The 17,897-nt window shown below is 52.8% G+C and overlaps 1 protein-coding gene across 1 annotated transcript in view; it reads left to right on the top strand.

Moving 5' to 3' along the window:
- Positions 1-17,897, top strand: part of SDK1 (sidekick cell adhesion molecule 1) — a 990,930-nt gene that overhangs the window by 894,284 nt on the left and 78,749 nt on the right. Inside the window, 3 exon segments of the mRNA XM_033191941.1 lie at positions 2,048-2,183; positions 3,601-3,660; positions 6,269-6,370. Coding sequence (XP_033047832.1) covers positions 2,048-2,183; positions 3,601-3,660; positions 6,269-6,370 — 298 coding nt within the window.

Below are 17,897 nucleotides of genomic sequence, written 5' to 3'. Positions count from 1 at the left end.
ACCTGGGGGCTGCTTGAGCTAACGTGGTAGCAGACCTCATTTTGGAAAACCTCCTGAGTCCGCTGGGTACACACGGTGCTCCTCTGGTGCGTGCGTGTCGCATGTTGCATGTGTGAGTGAGTGTTGTTCCTCGTTGCTACCGCAGTGCAAGCCCCGCTCGCTATCCAAGTCATTCTATCAGAGAGCCTGGGGAGCAAAGAACACCGCTTCCTCCACGTCTGGGTTTTGTCTCGTGAGTAGCAAGAGTCCAAAGAGAAAGCGATTTCTCTAAACCAACCCCTTTTGGTGCCTGGGTTCAGAGAGTGAGGATGGGAGAGAGTCTGGATTGCAAGGATGTGTTATTTATGGGGGGCAGAAAAACAAGTTACTACGCGTTAGGTGATTGGAAAGAGCAGAGCGTTATTCTCTCACAGCTCTGGGGGCCGGAAGTCCAAACTCAGGGTGTTGGCAGGGTCCTGCTCCCTCTGAAGGCTCCAGGGAGGATCCTTCCTGCCTCTTCCAGCTTCCGGTGACCGACAACAACTCTTGGCGTTTTTCACTTACAGACGCATTACTCCAGTCTCTGTCCCCATCTTCACTGGTTGTTCCACCTGTGTGTCCTGTGTCCAAACTTCCCTCTTCTCGTAATTTCCCTCTACTCATCAAATTAGGACCCTCCCCCTAATCCAGTACGACCTTGTCATCACCAATTGCACGTGCAAAGACCCTATTTCCAAATAAGGTCAGGTTCGGGGCAAAGACCCTATTTCCAAATAAGGTCAGGTTCAGGGCAAAGACCCTATTTCCAAATAAGGTCAGGTTCACAGGCGACAGGGCTTAGATTTGAACATGTCTTTTAGGGGGACACAGTTCAACCCACAGCAAAGGGACTCTCGTGCGGCAAGGCTGTGGCTCTGCCCTGGGAGCAGGATGGTGCTGTGGTGTGAGGGCCTCACAGTGAGCGCGGCACCAGAAGTTCCACGCACATCCGTCCTTGGACGAGGCTCCATGGCCTCATCTTCAGCCATCTCCTAGTCACAGCTTAGAAGGTTCCTGTTCCTTATCCCTCATCTGAGTATCCCAAGAAGAGAGACCAGATACTCGGAGGCTCAACACCCAGATGAGTGCGAAGGTCGCTGAGGCTTTCCAAGGCATCCGCCTGGAATGGGAGGACCCTTGTCAGTCTCAGATTTATCTCCTACATGGAAACGTCCTCCCCAAATTTACTTATAAACCGAAACCGACCGAAGGAAGAGGCAAGCCTTGCGCTGGGTCTCCAGCGGCAAACAGCCACATCCTAAAGTGGACGGCAGATCTTGGGGTCTCATAATCCTGTGTTTAGGTTCCAGCAGGACCTGAACCTCCACTTCTTATCTGCCTATGCTCCCTATTCCATGGGAGTCTAATGTGCATCTAATGAGTGCCTGGCCATGGCTTGGTAAGAACTGCAGGGTGAGAGCTGGATGGCAAGGGTGTATGGGTTGCCTGGGGCAGATGAAACAGATCACCACACCACAAGGCGATAGGCCAGGCCAGCGATCGTACAAGGGGCTGTGGGGATTCCAGCCTGAGGCCTGAGTCAGGCACAGTGGAGGTGGCCTGGCATGGGGAAGCATCAGTGAGGGGCACGGTAAGGCAGTCACAGCCTGGGTGGCCATGGGGGTGAGAGGGAGGGTGGAGTCAGCTGGTAGGTGCTTCAGAACAGACTGCCTCTCGAGATTCCGCCCTGCTCTGGGCTCACCGCACAGCACGCAGCCTCCTGCGTCTGTCCCCAGCCTCCTGCCCCGACCTGGGGGCTCATTTGAGGATTTGAGCTGAACAGGGGACAAAGTGCTCGTGTCCCCACACACATGCACGTGAAAACCGGCATTCTGAAAGTGGCTCCACAGCTCGGTGCTGTGCCCTGGGAGCTGCCTGGGTTCCTCTTGACGAATCTGACACCTGTCGCTGGAACCTGCGACTTCCTTCTGTGCAGCCGGCGAGTTAAACAGGGGTGGAGGTGAGCCCCGCTGCAGGCCAGCTGGGTTGACTCCTGTGGTGTGACTGAGTCGGTGTGATGTCTTTGCAGCCTCCGAGGGACGAAAGCCTGAACGGCCTTCTTCAGGGATACAGGATCTACTACCGGGAGCTGGAGTATGAAGCCGGGTCAGGCACTGAGGCCAAGACGCTCAAAAGCCCTATAGCTTTACGTGCTGAGCTCACAGGTGAGACTGCCCCTCTGTCCTGGCGTGGGGAGCGAGGGTCCCAGGGGACCCTCGGCATCTGCTTAGTGCACATCATGGTGGGAAATGCCGCAGAGAAGGCTGAGAGAAGAGGCAGCCCTGCCCTCGGGAACAGGGAGAAGGCGGGTTTGCCCACCAGGGGCACGCGGAGTGCAGGTGTGCGGCAGGCGGGTGCAGCTGCGGGAGGCAGAGGGGCCTTGTCTGCCACAGACTGTGTTAAGGGGAGAGCAGTTGCCAGGCCTCCAGGGACTGCATGCTCCCGGCGTCAGTGGGGAAGGGCTTTGGGGCCTGAGATGGAGGCAGGGGGCCAGTGGGAAACTGTTGCAAAACCCAAGTCCAGGGATAGGCCCCACCTATCTGTACCAGGCACAACCTCAGCATGGAGCCCGTGGTGCTCACCCCCAGGCTGATCTTGTCTCGGCCTGCACTGCGCCATGATCATTGCTCAGACGAGGGCCCAGCTGCCTTCAAGGCAGCTTCTAGAACCCTGGGGAGGGATGGCTGCCCACTCCCACCCCTCCTCTGTTGGACGGAGGTTAGAGGGGGTTCATTTCCTGGCACCCAGCAAACGGTGTCACAAAAATACTCTTTGCCCCTTGACATCCTGGTGCTGGGGACAGAGTGAGGGAGCAGCGAACACACCGTGTGGACAGCGCCCTCCCGCTTTCTGCCATCCCCATGGCATCGGGGCTGCCTGCTTCACTCACCAAAGCCAGCTGCGGGGCCTTCCACGCACCTGGTTCCCTCCATAAGGCCACATGTGCAGACGGCGGCAGCTCCTGTGCTCACACAGCTTGACCCCAACACAGCGCCAGGCATGGTGTTGATGAGTGTTGGAAATGGGAAATTGCAGCACTGTGGTCTGCGCTGTTGGCACACCCCAAAGGTGGCCCTTGCTGACCACCAGACAGTTACCATCTCCCTGGGCTTTGTCGCAAAATCAAAACACAGCACAGTAGAAGGCCCCGGGATGCACTGGACTTATGCACTTGGTCGTGCAGCTCTCCCTGTGGTGGTTTGCTCGGCTCCTCCAGCCGGGGCTCCCTGCGTGAGCATGAGTCAGCTGCAGCTGCCCTCGGGTGACTGGGAGAAAAGGTGTCCTGCCACTTGGCACTAAGTTGTGCCAAAAACTAATGTGTTTCACTGAATCAGAGCGGTGAGGGCACCTTGCCTGTCTGGGACTGGGGTGCTTTGTGTTTATGAGGAGGTGCGGCAGCCCCCACCGGGAGCTGGTAGAAAGCTTGGGTGGCAGCGGAGTCTTTATTGCCCTGGGAGGTGCAGCGTGGGCAGTGGCTGGCATCCCAGTAAGGCGCCTGTCTCCCTTGTTCCTGCCGCACATCTCCTGCAATGGCCGTGTCCCTGCGTGCTAACCACCTTTCTGCTTTGCTTACCCCAATAGCCCAAAGCAGCTTCAAGACGGTGAACAGCAGCTCCACATCGACCATGTGTGAACTAACACGTAAGTGCGCTCTCAGCGGGAAGCCCACGCCGCGAGGCGCACACACTGTTCCCAAAGCCAGCTGGCCTCTCAGTGCAAGGGACAACCAGCCTGGATTAATGGTTCCAATTTCTGGAATCACCTCTCAAATGCTGCGTCTCCACATACCAAACCACCAGGGAGATAGGAAAGGAAGCTTCTAGAAACAGAGGCTGGGGAAATTTACTAATATCTGGTCTTCAAGTTTGGGACAGAGAGGAACGCCAGATAGAACAAGATCTCTCCAGCTTCCGTATTCCTGTTTTTTTTTCATTCTATTTTTTTTACATTCTATTTTCAATGCCAGTCTTACTCCATCTGTTCATAATTTCAAAACTCTTTCTTTTTTCTTTTCTTTTCTCTCTCTCTTTTTAAATTTTATTTTATTTTATTTTTTTAAAGAGACAGAGTCTCACTCTGTTGCCCAGGCTGGAGTGCAGTGGTGCAATCACAGCTCACTGCAGCCTTGAACTCCTGGCTCAAGTGATCCTCCTGCCTCAGCCCCCCAAGTAGCTGGGACTACAGGCTTGTGCCACCATGCCTGGCTAATTGTTTGTTTGTTGTTGTTGTTGTTGTTGTTTAAGAGACAGGGTCTTGCTATGTTGTACAGGCTGGTCTTGAATGCCTGGACTCAAGCGATCCTCTTATCTCAGCCTCCCAAGATGCTAGGGCTATAGGCGTGAGCCACTGCACCCAGCCTCTTTCTTTTTTTATTGTGGTAAAATACATATAACAGAAAATGGACTTTCTTAACCATTTTTAAGAGTACGGTTCAGTGGCATTAAGCACATTCAGGCCGTTATGCAGCCATCACCATCATTCTCCAGAACTTTCTCATCTTCCCAAACTGAGACTGTCCCCGTTATATACTAACTCCTTATACCCCATCCCCACCAGCACCCACATTCAACTTTCTGTCTGGATGGATTCGACGACCCTGGGGACCTCGTAGAAGGGGAATCATGTAGTATTTGTCTTTTCGTGGCTAGCTTATTTCATGAGCTTAACGTCTTCAAGGTCCATGCATGTCAGGGCAGACGTCAGAATCTCAGTCAAGACTGAACAATATCCTATCGAATGAAAGACCACGTTTTGTTTATCTGCTCAGCCTCCCTTCGCCCTTTAAACAAAATGTGTTGTTTCTCCTTTGATTCCTAGCTAGGGAGGAGTTTCAAAATCCAACTCAGGGGCTAGACATGGAGCCATAATGTGATCGACTTCCACGGGGAACTTGGCCGGTTTGGGAAGTGGACCAGGCAGGAGGGAGGGGCTGGCCCTCCCCGAGCCTCTGCTGTGTTCCGGCGTTCTGCAGGGGCAGGGGTGATTTGCAGGGCAGCGCAGCTCCAGCGTGGCCCAAGTGCACCACCATCCACACCAGCACAGGGGTGCTAGGCACACACGCGGGGCCTCGGAAAAGCCAAGCCACCCACAGAGCAGTGTTAACCAGTGGGAGAACATTCCAGAATGTTTTGGCTTAAAGGTCAACTACTCTCACCCTGTCACTTAGTGCAGAGCTGGCGCTTGGCCCCCTGCCCCGGGGAGTTCTCTGTGTGCGGCAGCCCACGCCCGTTCTTCCCCAGGACACGGCCACTAAGGTCTCAGAGGCCTTTGGTTACCAGTATCTTTCCACATTCTATTTTCAATGCCATGGTCTTACTCCATCTGTGCATAATTTCAAGGAGAGATTCTGAACCAAAAGGCAGGCGCAGGTTACGTTCTGTATTCTACATCAGGGGTCTCCAACCACTTTGACACCAGGGGTGGGTATTGTGGCAGACAATTTTTCCATAGACCAGGTGGTGGGGGATGGTTTTGGGAGGATGCAAGCGCATCCCACTTGCTGTGCACTTTATTTCTATTATTAGTACATTGTAACATAGAATGAAATAATTCTGCAACTCACCATCGTGTGGAATCAGTGGGAGCCCTGAGCTTGTTTTCCTGCAACTAGACAGTCCCATCTTGCGGGGAGTGGAGACAGCGACAGATCATCAGGCATTAGATTCTCGTAAGAGTGCAAACCCTATTGGGAACCGCATGTGCGAGGGAGCCAGGTTGTGCAAGACATAAGGAGCATGCAACCTAAATCCCTCGCACGCATAGCTCCCAATAGGGTTTGAGCTTCTATGAGAATCTAAGCTGACCTGACAGAAGGCAGAGCTCAGGTGCAATGCAAGAGATGGGGAGCAGCTCTCAATACCCATGAAGCTTTGCTCACTCACCCGCCACTCACCTCCTGCTTTGCAACCTGGTTCTTAACAGGTCATGGTTAGTGGCCCAGGGGTTGGGGACCCCTGTTCTAAATCCTTTACTTTAAAGGAGGGAGCTCCATGCCCATGCTGCCTTTTACCTGAACACAGGACAGGATGGATGCGTCTTTTGCTTAATGGTGGTGGGTGCTTAATTAATACGGAGGAGAAAAGAAGGGTGCCCTGGTCACAGAAGATGCAGGCATTTCACAGATTTCTAACAATCCCAGTTCCTCTCCTTGGAGGGTGCTGCTTGCTTCATTGTGGTTCACAGGGGGAACTTTGGAGGAACAGAAGGTGGTCCTGTTGGAAGCTGATCCATGTTTCCTTCAACCCTGCAGATTTAAAGAAGTACCGGCGCTATGAAGTAATAATGACTGCCTACAACATCATTGGTGAGAGCCCAGCCAGCGCACCTGTGGAGGTCTTTGTCGGTGAGGCTGGTAAGCTCTGTGCACCTCCAACCCCACTGCCAGAGAGGGCCACAGTGGTGGGGACAGCCAGGCGTGCTGTGCCCAAGCCCCTCAGGTGTCCAGCAGCATTCTTCCTCCTTGAACACATTGCTGCCAGGGCCGAGGTCTCCACGCCACTGGCAGGAAAAGATGGGCTCAGTTGAGAGGTGGAATTTCCTGACAGCTTCAGTGAATGGTCAAGTCTTGCTTTTGTGACCTCAAGGATTTGTTGGATACCTGGGGCCGTCATATTTATTGTTGCTTTGCTCTCCGAGAGTGGCGTTAACTCAGTGGGGATCTAGGTGTGTGGGAAATGGAACCTCGTCATCTGGAGGGGTAAATGTTTGTATCTGCATCGGTCCTTCAGTGAGCTTCGGCAGTGGCCCGATGACCGGAACCAGCCTGGTAACCTGGTGACAGCCCATTCTCTAGGTCTGGGAAAGCCACATGGGCCATTGTCTCCACCCCTTTTAGATAAGATGTGACTCTTGGGTCCGATTCAAGGGACCCTGCCTTCTGTGGGGCTCACAGTGGGAAGCAATGTCTGTTTTTAGATCAGATCCGGTCTCTATCCCTCTCCGGGCCCAGTGTGCCTCAGGTAATGAGAGCAACGCCCTCCCTTCGGCCGAGGAGACCACAGAAGCTCACCCTCCTCGCTAGCTGGTGACTTGACAGAGTTCCCTGATGTCACTTAGAGCCCGGTGTTGCTGCTCCGTTCCGCTGGTGCAGATTTAGAAGGGTGTTGCTTCAGGTCGGAAATAATTAGAGTGTCCCTGAGGACAGAGGCTCAGCCCAGCAGGAGCTGCGGACTGCGGGGGCCAGAGGAGGGAAACACATCAGATGACCTCTTGCAATTGGGAAGGGTTATGATTATGAACCAATCGATAGCACCAAGGGTCAAGCCCAGCGGATTTTTTCTGGAATGGCCAAGCAGTATTTGCATACAAATGAGGATGCGTGGAGAGAGGCATTAAGAGCATAGGGTATTTTTGCTTCTCTTTGCACGAAAATGTGTTCAAAGGGATTACTCAGAGCCACCAAGGTACAGCTTGGCGTTCCCTCAGGGATGGACCTGGCTGTAGAAGAGCCCATTGAGGGCCATGGTGGGGCTGCCAAGGGTGCTGTCAGGGAGGAGTGTCAGGGCGCCATCAGTAACGGGTGGGTGTCACTGCGGACAGTGACCACGGCAGATTCTGTGCTCTCCAGTTGTATTCAGGTGATTGGGCCCCAGTTGGCCCCCATGGCTGGGGGGTGGGTCAGCCTGTGGCATGGGGGGAGCACAGGACAGGAGGATCAGGAACCGCAGTGTCTGAACTGAAAGCAGCAGGTGTGGGTGTCGGAGCTCTGCCTTAGGGTTCACCTGTGCCCGGGGGTAGGACACCAGGATCCAGGGGGCTCAGGGCACCTGGGCAGGCCCTGAGTGTCAGGGACCAAGGCAGATGTCCAGAGAAAAGAGCTTCAGCAAGCGAGGGGTGCCAGGAAGGGGTTCAGGAAGCCAGGGGTGGCACGGGAAACTGGGGAGTCACGCCAGGGCCAGCCAAGCGGCAACGGGACTGGATGCCCAGCACCCGGCTCCAGCTCTGTGCCCAGCACCCAGCTCCAGTTCTAGGATCTGTGCTGTTTGTGTCTTAGTTCCTTCTCACACTGCTGTAAAGGGACAGGGTAATTTATAAGAAAAGACGTTTACTTGGCTCACAATTCTGCAGGCTGCACAGGAAGCATGGTGGTCTCTGCTTCCTGGGTGCCTCAGGAAGCCTCCAATCATGGTGGAAGGCGAAGGGGGAGCAGGCATCTCACACGGCACAAACAGGAGCAAGCGAGAGCGAGGGGGAGGTGCCACAAGTTTAATGACCAGATCTCATGAGAACTAAGCCATTCATGAGAAACCCACCTCCATGTCCCCATCCCCTCCTGCCAGGCCCCACCTCCACATTGGGGATTATAGCTTGACATGAGATTTGGGCAGGGACACATCCAGACCATATGAGTCTGTCATTGTGGTAAGATGCATGTAACATGTAAACCATTCTCTGTGTGCAATTCAGCGGCCTTCAGAATGTTGAGCAGCCATCACCAACATCCACCGCTGAAACTTTCTCTTCTTCCCAAACAGAAATCCCATACCTATTAAGCAGGCCCCCTTTTCCCTCTGTTCCCATCCTGGACAGCCTCTCACTTACTCTCCATCACTGCAAATTCACCTGTTCTCAGTACTTCGTACAAATGGAGCCGTGCGATGCTTGTCTTTCTGTGTGTGGATCCTTGCCCTCGGCGTGACGTTTTTGAGGTTCACCCAAGTTGTAGCAGATATTGGAATTTCCTTCCTTTTCATGGCTCAGTAATATTCCATTGCATGCATTTACCACATTTGGTGTGTCTGCTCCTCCAGGGATGGTCACTCAGGGGCCTTCCCCCTTTTAGACGTGTGAGTGTTCTGCTGTGAGTGGGGGAGCAAAGGGCTTTTTAGTAGTGTGGAGCTGAGACAGGCCAGGTGTGGGGAGGCAGCTGCAGAGGCTGCAGGTGGGCCCGGCCTCTGAGGTTAGCATCACGGAGCGATGTGGCTTCTCCCTTCCCCACTGGGCCCCTGTCTCCCTTCCCTCCCCTCCCCACATGTATGTCCCTGCTCCAGCCCTCCCTTCCAGAGGCCTGCCCTTCTGCATACCCATGCCCTCCACATGACTCACCTCTGCCCAGAGGCCTGGGCTCTGCCACCTCCACCCTTTGCAGTCTCACAGAAGGGAAAGGAAAGCCTGCTTGCTGTGCCCACGCCACCAAGACCTTTTCCACGCACACACACAAGCTCCACATGGCCACGCTGCACTGCCCACAGAGCTCAAAGGCAGGTGCTGAGAGTCAGCAGAGCCGGTTCCCACAGCGTCATACCCGGCCCGAGTGCCCTGTGCAGCCCCTCCAGTTTAACTCGGCTGAGGCCTGAAGCACCCTTTTTGCATTTTTTTTTTCTTTTTTTGAGATGGTGTCTTGCTCTGTCACCCAGGCTGGAGTGCAGTGGCATGATCTCAGCTCACTGTAACCTCCACCTCCACTGAGAGAATTGCTCTCAAGCGATTCTCCTGCCTCAGCCTCCTGAGTAGCTGGGATTACAGGCACCCACCACCATGCCCGGCTAATTTTTTGTGTTTTTAGTAGAGGCAGGGTTTCACCATGTTAGCCAGGATGGTCTCGATCTCCTGACCTCACAATCTGCTCACCTCTGCCTCCCAAAGTGCCGTTTAGGCTTTTATCCCCTGAGGAGCAGCTGCTGCTGCCCCCAGGAGGCCCTCTCTGTCCCCCTCCCTGTAGGCGGGGCTGAGAGTTCTCCTCTGTGCTGTATCCTGGGTGCTTCGTGCACAGCTCTGCCTTCCTCCCAGCAGCAGGACTGTCTTCTCTCTAATGCTGCTGCTCCCCCTTAGACCACGGCTGCTTCATCCCGAACAGCTCCTTACCCCAGGGTTATTGCCACAGGGGCTCAGAATATCTTTGTTGGGAGGCTGAGGCAAGAGAATGGCATAAACCTGGGAGGTGGAGCTTGCAGTGAGCTGAGATCCGGCCACTGCACTCCAGCCTAGGCGACAGAGTGAGACTCCGTCTCAAAAAAAAAAAAAAGAATATCTTTGTCATTCAGGCAAATTGAGGTTCCCAAACTTCCACAGGGCAGGAGAGCAGCCGGGGAAACCCTGCACCCAGGAACGTGTCCTGGAGACAGGGCCTCCCAGATGCGCTGAGATGAAGGCAGGTGGAATCAGTGTCTCGTCGCAGGGCTGCAGGGAAGGCTAATCAGAAGCTCCTCATCCTGAGGAAGGGGAGGGAGAAGGAACGGGTGGCTCTGTCCCCATAACAGCAGATAACACTGTCACCATCTGCCACACAGGCACTCATGTCCTGGGCTGGTATAGCCATGGGGCTCCTTCCTGAGGCTCCTGGCAGTAGGGAGGGAGAGGCAGAGCTGGTGAGGGTGCACAGGCTGGCAGAAGCTGTGCATCCACTTTAGGGCCCTGGCAGGCGGGGAGCAGTGCCAGGAGCCGGGGTTCACACAAGGGAATGTTATCGCCCAGCAGGCTCCTCCTGCCTGCCGCACAGACAGAACCGGTTCACTGAGCCCATAGTATTGCAGGCTCCTCCTGCCTGCCGCACAGACAGAACCGGTTCACTGAGCCCATGGTATTGCAGTAAAGATAGAGTTTCATCAGAGCCCAGCCACGTGGGGGAACCAGAGTTCTCACTGGAGTCAGTCTCCCTAAGGGCTCAAAGGTTAGACTTTTCCAGGATAGTTTGGTGGGCGTTCGGGCTACGGAGCAGGTGCTGCTGATTGGCTGGGGATGCCGTCACAGGGCATGAAAAATGGTCCTCACCTGTTGAGTCCACCTCTGAGTGGGGCCACAGGACCGCCCGAGCTGTGAGTCATGAATCCAGGTAGGGTCAGTCCGTTTTCAGAATGCAAAAGTCTGAAAAGCACCTCCTGTTGGAGGTGCTTTAAGTTTCTATAATAGTGATGTTATCTTTAGATGCAACTGAGGAAGTCACAAATCTTGTGACCTCTGGTCACATGACTCCTGAGCAGTGAGGGATTATAGCTTATAGGCTGGGTGTGGTGGCTCACGCCTGTCATACTAGCACTTTGGGAGGCTAAGGCGGGTGAATCACCAGGTCAGGAGTTCAAGACCGACCTAGACAACATGGTGAAACCCCATCTCTACTAAAAATACAAAAAATTAGCTGGGCATGGTGGCACGTGCCTGTAATCCCAGCTACTCAGGAGGCTGAGGCAGGAGAATCGCTTGAACCGGGACCCGGGAGGCAGAGGTTGCAGTGAGCCAAAATCGCACCACTGCACTCCAGCCTGGGTGACAGAGCGACTCCATCTCAAAAAAAAAAAAAGTATGCTTACATTTTAGCTGAATTCAGGCTTCTCCCATACTCCTCATCTCTCAGCCTTTTATTAGTTTTACAAAGCCAGTTTCCACCCCTAAACGAGGAGGAGGATTGGCTCTATGGAAGGATCATTATCAGCCTTGCTGTAAGTTAAACTAAAAATTAAATTCCTAGACACAGCCCCTGCATCCAGGTCTCTGCTCTGCCCCATCCATCAGATGCGGCTTGGCTCTTGCATGCCCAGAACAACTCACACATCTCCCAAGCCAGGCCTGGCAGTGCCACCCCTGCAGGTGAACACCTCAGCTGTTGTTCGGCCTCAGCACACTCCTCCAGGCTCTGTGTTTACACGGCAGAGAGTTTCCTGGAAGGAGAAAGCCAGTTCGTCATTCCCTTTCTAGCCTCGGCTTCTCACAGCCCAAGTATCTGCCTTGTAATAACCCTAATCTGCTGAGGAGAGACACTGCTAACGTATTGACTTAGAGCAAGTAGGCTTTCAGAAAAGGAAATTAAATTGGGCCAGCTTCCGTTGCCTCAGCTGGAAGCTTCAGAGCATCACAAACTCGTGGGCCCGAAATGCTCAAAGGCTTTTATGAAAACTAAGACTTTGCCATGGTCCCATAGGTAAGCGTGCACGTCCAAGCTTCGGCTCTACCGTTTACTGCCTGCGTGACCACGGGCAAGTCACTTAACCCCTCTGAGTCCAGCCTTGAGACCTCGGGCTGCTGTGGGGAGGCCTGTGAGTGAGGAGACTCAGGTTCTGGCTTCATTGCTGCCACTAACACCAGTCCTGCTCGCAAGATGAGTGTCCAGAATGTGCCTGGCCCCCAGTCAGCATTTGGTGAATGACGGGGACCCTGGGTGAGTGACTCAGTTTATCTGTCCTTGTCTGTAAAATGATGAAATGTTCAGAATAGATGATCTCTGGGTCCCCTCAAGTTCAAATACGTGATACTTAAATCTGTTTAACCTCAGAGAGAAAGGTTAATTTTTAGATTTTTAGCTGAGATTGATGTACAAGCCCAGGCATTACAAATTGGTAAAAATAATACATCAGTAAGGAGTCCAGTATGCAGGAGGGTAGGACCCAACACCAACAAGCTTAAGCTGAAAGAATCATTATTAACTCCTGCACAGGAAGAGTTGCGGAGCCTGGGACAGCTTCAGGCATGGCTGGATCCAAGGCCCAGCAAGCTGCTTCATGTGGCCTCTTGGATCCACTTTCCTCCTAGTTGGCTCCTTCCTTGGTCAGGCTCTTCATCAAGGTGGCCAATACAGCCCTAGGCACAGAGAGCTTCCCTTTTCTGCAGTGGAAGTCCACTGGCTGTCTTCAGCCTGCCGTTAGTTGCATATCTGTCCCCAAACTATTTGCTACAGCCAACGTCCTGAGGTGTCCAAAGCCAGGGAGGCGTCATCTCTGCCTGGACCACATGGGCCAGCTGTGAGGCAAGAGGGTCCCTAGGGGAGATCCAGTGCCACAGTCAGAAGAAGGGGGACCCGGGCATTCACCATGACAGCTGTCCTGCAGTGCTGATGGGCAGAGTTTGACTAGGTGGCCAGAACTTTTCCTGGTGGAGGTATGGGCAGTGTCTGTGGCTTCCTCAGCAGAAGAGCTGTTCAGACGACCCAGCCAGAGTTCCCGGCCCAGCTCCACGTTCCGCAGCATTCCGGGCACTATGGGGTATAAAGGAACCACGCTGCAACCTTCCAGACACTCACTATTCATGGACGGACCCTGGTGTCAGGATAAGCCTGCACTCCTGCCCAGACCCCAAGCAGGCATCTCAGCCCCTGCCTGTATTTCCAGAGCCTCCAGGCTCCCCTTTCCTTGAGCATGTGCCGCCTCACCCATACCAAGCTGTGTCCGCCGGGAATGACTGCTCCCCACTCCCATCCCTGGGAGGACACACAGTCCTCCCTCCCACGCAGCCCTGCGTCCACACTAGCCCTTGGAGGGGCGGCTGTCTTCTCTCTCCCGGACAGAACTAGCTGTTTCTTCCTCTGCTCCAGAACCTGCCGCATACGCAGCTCTTTGCATATCCACCTGAGGACCGGTCTTTTTCTCTCTGAGTTCCACGAGGGCAGGGATCCCTCTTATCCCCAGAACCTTAGCATAAGGCCAGAACACAGAAAACATTCTGAAGATGTTAGAGGAAGGGAGGAAGGGAGAGAAACACATTTAGACAGGAAGGGAGGAAGGAGAGGAGCAGCAGGCATAGCCCAGGCCACCAGCCCAGAAGCACAGGTGACTGAGTGACCCCTGAGCTTGAAGGGCGGTGGAGCAGCCCTGAGGCCCAGGGAGCTCAGGGAGGGCCTAAAGCAAGGCTTCCTATCCAGAGGTGCCCGGCCCAGCTCTCCTGTGTGCCCTGCAACCACTGTCCTTTCCCAGGAGCTCTAAAACAATTAAAGCTTTCAAATAAAACAAAACAGCACAGCTGGCCTCACACGCCAAACAAAGCCCATGGTTTCCTGTTCATTTCTGAATCCACGCTGACCGAAAACTGATCCAGCCCCAGTTGTGTCGTGGGGACAGTAAAGGCAGGCAGATTCTAACCACTCTGCCATGGGGGGTCCTGGCGTGGACAAGCATGGCCCCCAGCCAACTCCCAGGAACTGCAAGAGCGAGGCCCCCTCTCCTAGAGCAGGGCCCTCCAACACCCACACCGGCCGCTGGGACCCCTCGTGCGCCTTTGTTATCCTCAGGGTCGCTCTTTCGCCAGAGTTCATGGCAGCTGCCCAAGGACAGAGCCTCCAAATAAAAAGAGGTGCCATGTCCCCACACAGGCCATCTCCTTGGAGCCTGTGGCCTCGTGGTTCCCTCGACCCTTAGCTCGTCCCTGGAGCCAGCTCACCTTCCCCGCCTGCTGAGCCCTGCCACCGACGGTTTGGGTCACTCGGTGGTCCTGGGGGCTTCCGGGGCCTACAGCTGGGAAGCTGGGTTGGGGTGAATCAGGAGGAAGGGTAAATCAATGAGTAAAGCCCCCGGCTGCTCCAGCTTCCCAGGGAAAGAACAGAAGCCCCCAGCCCACCTCACCAAGCCCTCAAATGCTGTGAGCATGCCTGCTGTCTGCCCAGTGAGTCTAGGAGGTGCCTCGGAATCTCCTGGGCCCCTGTAGACAGTGCGGGCACAGGCATGGCCCTTCTCTGGGGAGGAAGGTGCCCCTCCCAGCCTCCTCCTCCACAGGCTTTCTCCAGATGTTGCCCTATGCTTTGGGGTCTAGTAGTAGCCAGATCTGGGATGGCCACCCCTGGCATCTGTAGCCTCCTTCTGGGGGCTGCAAGTAGTGGGGGCTCCAGCATGTCTACGTAGGAGGGCCTCAAGAGCCTCACTGTGATTCAGAGTGGGGCTTGGGACCCATCTTGACTGTGTTTGCGGCCTGGGTTGTGTGCATGTCGGGTGCATTATGTCTGTGTGAGGGAGTATGAGAGAGGACAGGTGGGCTCGCTGCTGCCTGAGGCATGGGAGCCAAGGCCAGGGATGAGGCAGGGGGCACCAGATGGAGTGGGCAGGGCTGGGTCCCAGGTGGGAGTAAACCTCCATAGATAACCCATTATTACCATTATTTTCCATCATCCAATACATTTGCCCAAGACTATGGGTCCAGCACCTTGCTAGTAGAAATGAAGCTACTCTGAACACTGTTACAAATCTTTTCCAACGTCTCTGATGCCTGCTTTGGGATGAAACGCTAGAAGCAGAATTTCTGGTCCAATGACATGAACATTTTTCACCTTTGAAATACTTCAAGTAATTGACACCCTGCAGCTGTGGCCAGATATGGGTCTCAGGGTGCATTCCTCTTCCCTCCTGCTTTTAAATCTTTCCTAGTTTGTTAGGCAAAAAGGTATCTCATTATTATTTTCCTAGATAGGTTTTTAAATGACTGGTCTGTGATTAAATGCCTGTGGAGCTCATGGTCATTTTTCCCATGGGAGGTCTGTTACAAGGTAAACAGACCCAAAATGTTCGAAGAGTTTCTTTGAGCAGACAGCAATTTATGAACCAGGCAGCACCAATCCAAAGGTGCTTTGGGGTTCTGCAGAGGGAACACAAGGGGAAGGTTTTTATGGTGTAAACATGGGAGCTGGACAAAGAAAATACTTGATTTAAGACCATGTTGTTGCCTTCTTTGGTCTCAACTGTTAGAAAATCCCTAGTTGTATCGGTTTTCATGCTGCCGATAAAGACATACCCAAGACTGGGTAATCTGTAAAGTAAAAGCGGTTGAATGGACTCACAGTTCCACGTGGCTGGGGAGGCCTCACTATCATGGTGGAAGGCAAAAGGCACATCTTATATGATGGCAGGCAAGACAGAATGAGAGCCAACCCCTTATAAAATCATCAGCTCTCGCGAGACTTATTCACTACCACGAGAACAGCATGGGGGAACCACGCCCGTGATTCAGTTCGCTCTCACTGGGCCTCTTCCACAACACGTGGGAATTATGGGAGCTATAATTCAAGGTGAGATTTGGGTAGAGACACAGCCCAACCATATCACGAATTGTATATCTGCCTTTAGTTGCATCTCCATCCCCAAACTAGTTGCTACAGCCAACGTCCTGAGGTGCCCTCAGTAAGTTGTTGACAGCTTCTGATTGGTTGGGCTTAAGTTTTATTTTTCTTTAATATGGGCATTTACAAGAAATAGCCCAGGTTCAGTCTTGTTTAGGTTTGCAGAACCAGCAAGGGTCGAGGTTGTTGCCATGGCTTAACGGACTTTGCTCAGGGGATTCTCAAGCCTGATCTCCATTTTATTTTATTTTAATGGGTCCCAGTGTTTCGTGTTGGCTTCTTGGAGCTTCTTATATATTAGGGATATCAGGTTTGATCGTGTGTATGGCAAATGCTTTTCCCTTTCTGTTGTCTTTAATTTTATTGTGTTTAAATGTGTGTGCTCAAACCTCCAGATCTGAGGCATCTTTCCTTCCCATTTTGAGACCAAGTAAATAGTCACCCAGATTTTTAAAAATAATTTTCAGGGTTTTATTTTTTCCATTAAACTCTTTCGTCCTCCTGGAATTAATTCTGGAGCCTGGCGTGAAGTGAGCTTCTAAATAGATCACTTGTTTCCAGAGACGTTTTTCCCCCGGAAACCATCTATTGATTTTTAATTTCTTTGTGATGCATCTTAATCATGTTTTAAATTCTCACACACAGTCAAGTCTGTCTGAGGACATTCCTTCGTTCCACAGACATCTTTACTGTTGCCCTGGTACCTCTAAAGCTTTCGTTTATATCAGTTTATTACACATTTTTTTCATGTTTAGGAGAACTTGTCTTATTCCTCTTTGTTTCCTAAAATTTCTCAGCCATTCTATGAATTTTACAATCATTTTGGCAAGTTCTCAAAACAAAGCAAATGCTCCTGGGATTTTGATGGAAAGGTATTAAACAGGAAAGGGATTTGGAAATGCCCGCCGTCCTCCTCCTTTTCGTCTATCCGTGCTTGCTCCCGGGAGCTGGCCGTCCCCCCGGCACTGTGCTGCTGGCCTGGCAGTGCTCCTGGTGCAGGTCCTGCTGTTGCTTGTCAAGTCATTCCTGGCAGTTTTATTGCAGCGGTTGCTGTGAGCCTGGGTATTGTAATGGCTTGTCCCTGCTCTGCCCACCGCTGATGGCAGCTTGAGGCTGAGGCTCACATGGTTACTCAGGCATGTTAAATATTAGCCCAGCAAAAGGAGCAACATAGGTTTTCCCCCAAAAGGGAGCCAGGACTTGCTTTTTTTCTACACCCAATGGGGAGTGGCTGCTGAGCTCAGGTCAGAGCCCAGTGTCCAGCACTGTGGCCTTTAGCCCCGCAAATTTCACCAAAAAAAGAAGACAGACCGACACCCACGCTCAGCATTTAAAATCACTCGGCAGGGCGGGCATGGTGGCCCGTGCCTGTGATCCTAGCACTTTGAGAGGCCGAGGCGGGCGGATCACTTGAGGTCAGGAGTTTGAGACCAGCCTGGCAAAACCACATCTCTACTAAAAATACAGACATTAGCTGGAAATCGCTTGAACCCGGGAGGCGGAGGTTGTAGTGAGCCGAGATTGTGCCACTGCACTCCAGCCAGGGCAATTGAGTGAGACTCTGTCTCAAAAAATAAAGAAAATAAAATCACTTGGTGGCTTTAGGTGGTGTTTTTTTTTGCTTATGGTGTACATGTGGCTGTGGAAGACCGAAAAGTGTCTTGAAAATATTTGTTTGCTTTTTTTTTCCCTAAGAATGAAAAAATTGTCATACAATATGGGTCCTACCTTTCTTCTACGTGCTCCAAGTTTTTAATTACTGTTGGTCGGAATGAGAGAAAAAAAACAGCACAGCTTCTAGCTGTTTCAGCTCCCCCTAGTGACAAATGAAGCCAGTCCTAGTGCCTATTAAGTGAAATTAAAAGGATTCAGTGATGCTAGTTTGAAAACATGTGTTTGTAGGGAAGAGTGAATGGCACTTGTTTACAGGGTAATGAACGTCACAACCCCCACTTCACAGGCTACAATATCTCATCCTCGACGTTCCGAGGGCTCCCTGGGTAATTATTAACATATCACGCGACAATGACATTGTGTAAACCACAGGCCACCCCTGTCCTTCCTGTGGCCACAGTCTCTCCAGCTGATGCCGGTGGGCCGGGCTGCATGCAGGGCTGTCTACGCGACCCTG

Source organism: Trachypithecus francoisi, unplaced genomic scaffold, assembly GCF_009764315.1.
Source record: "Trachypithecus francoisi isolate TF-2019V2 unplaced genomic scaffold, Tfra_2.0 Lachesis_group4, whole genome shotgun sequence".
NCBI classification, from domain to species: Eukaryota; Metazoa; Chordata; class Mammalia; order Primates; family Cercopithecidae; genus Trachypithecus; species Trachypithecus francoisi.
This window is presented reverse-complemented; position numbering and strand designations above follow the sequence as displayed.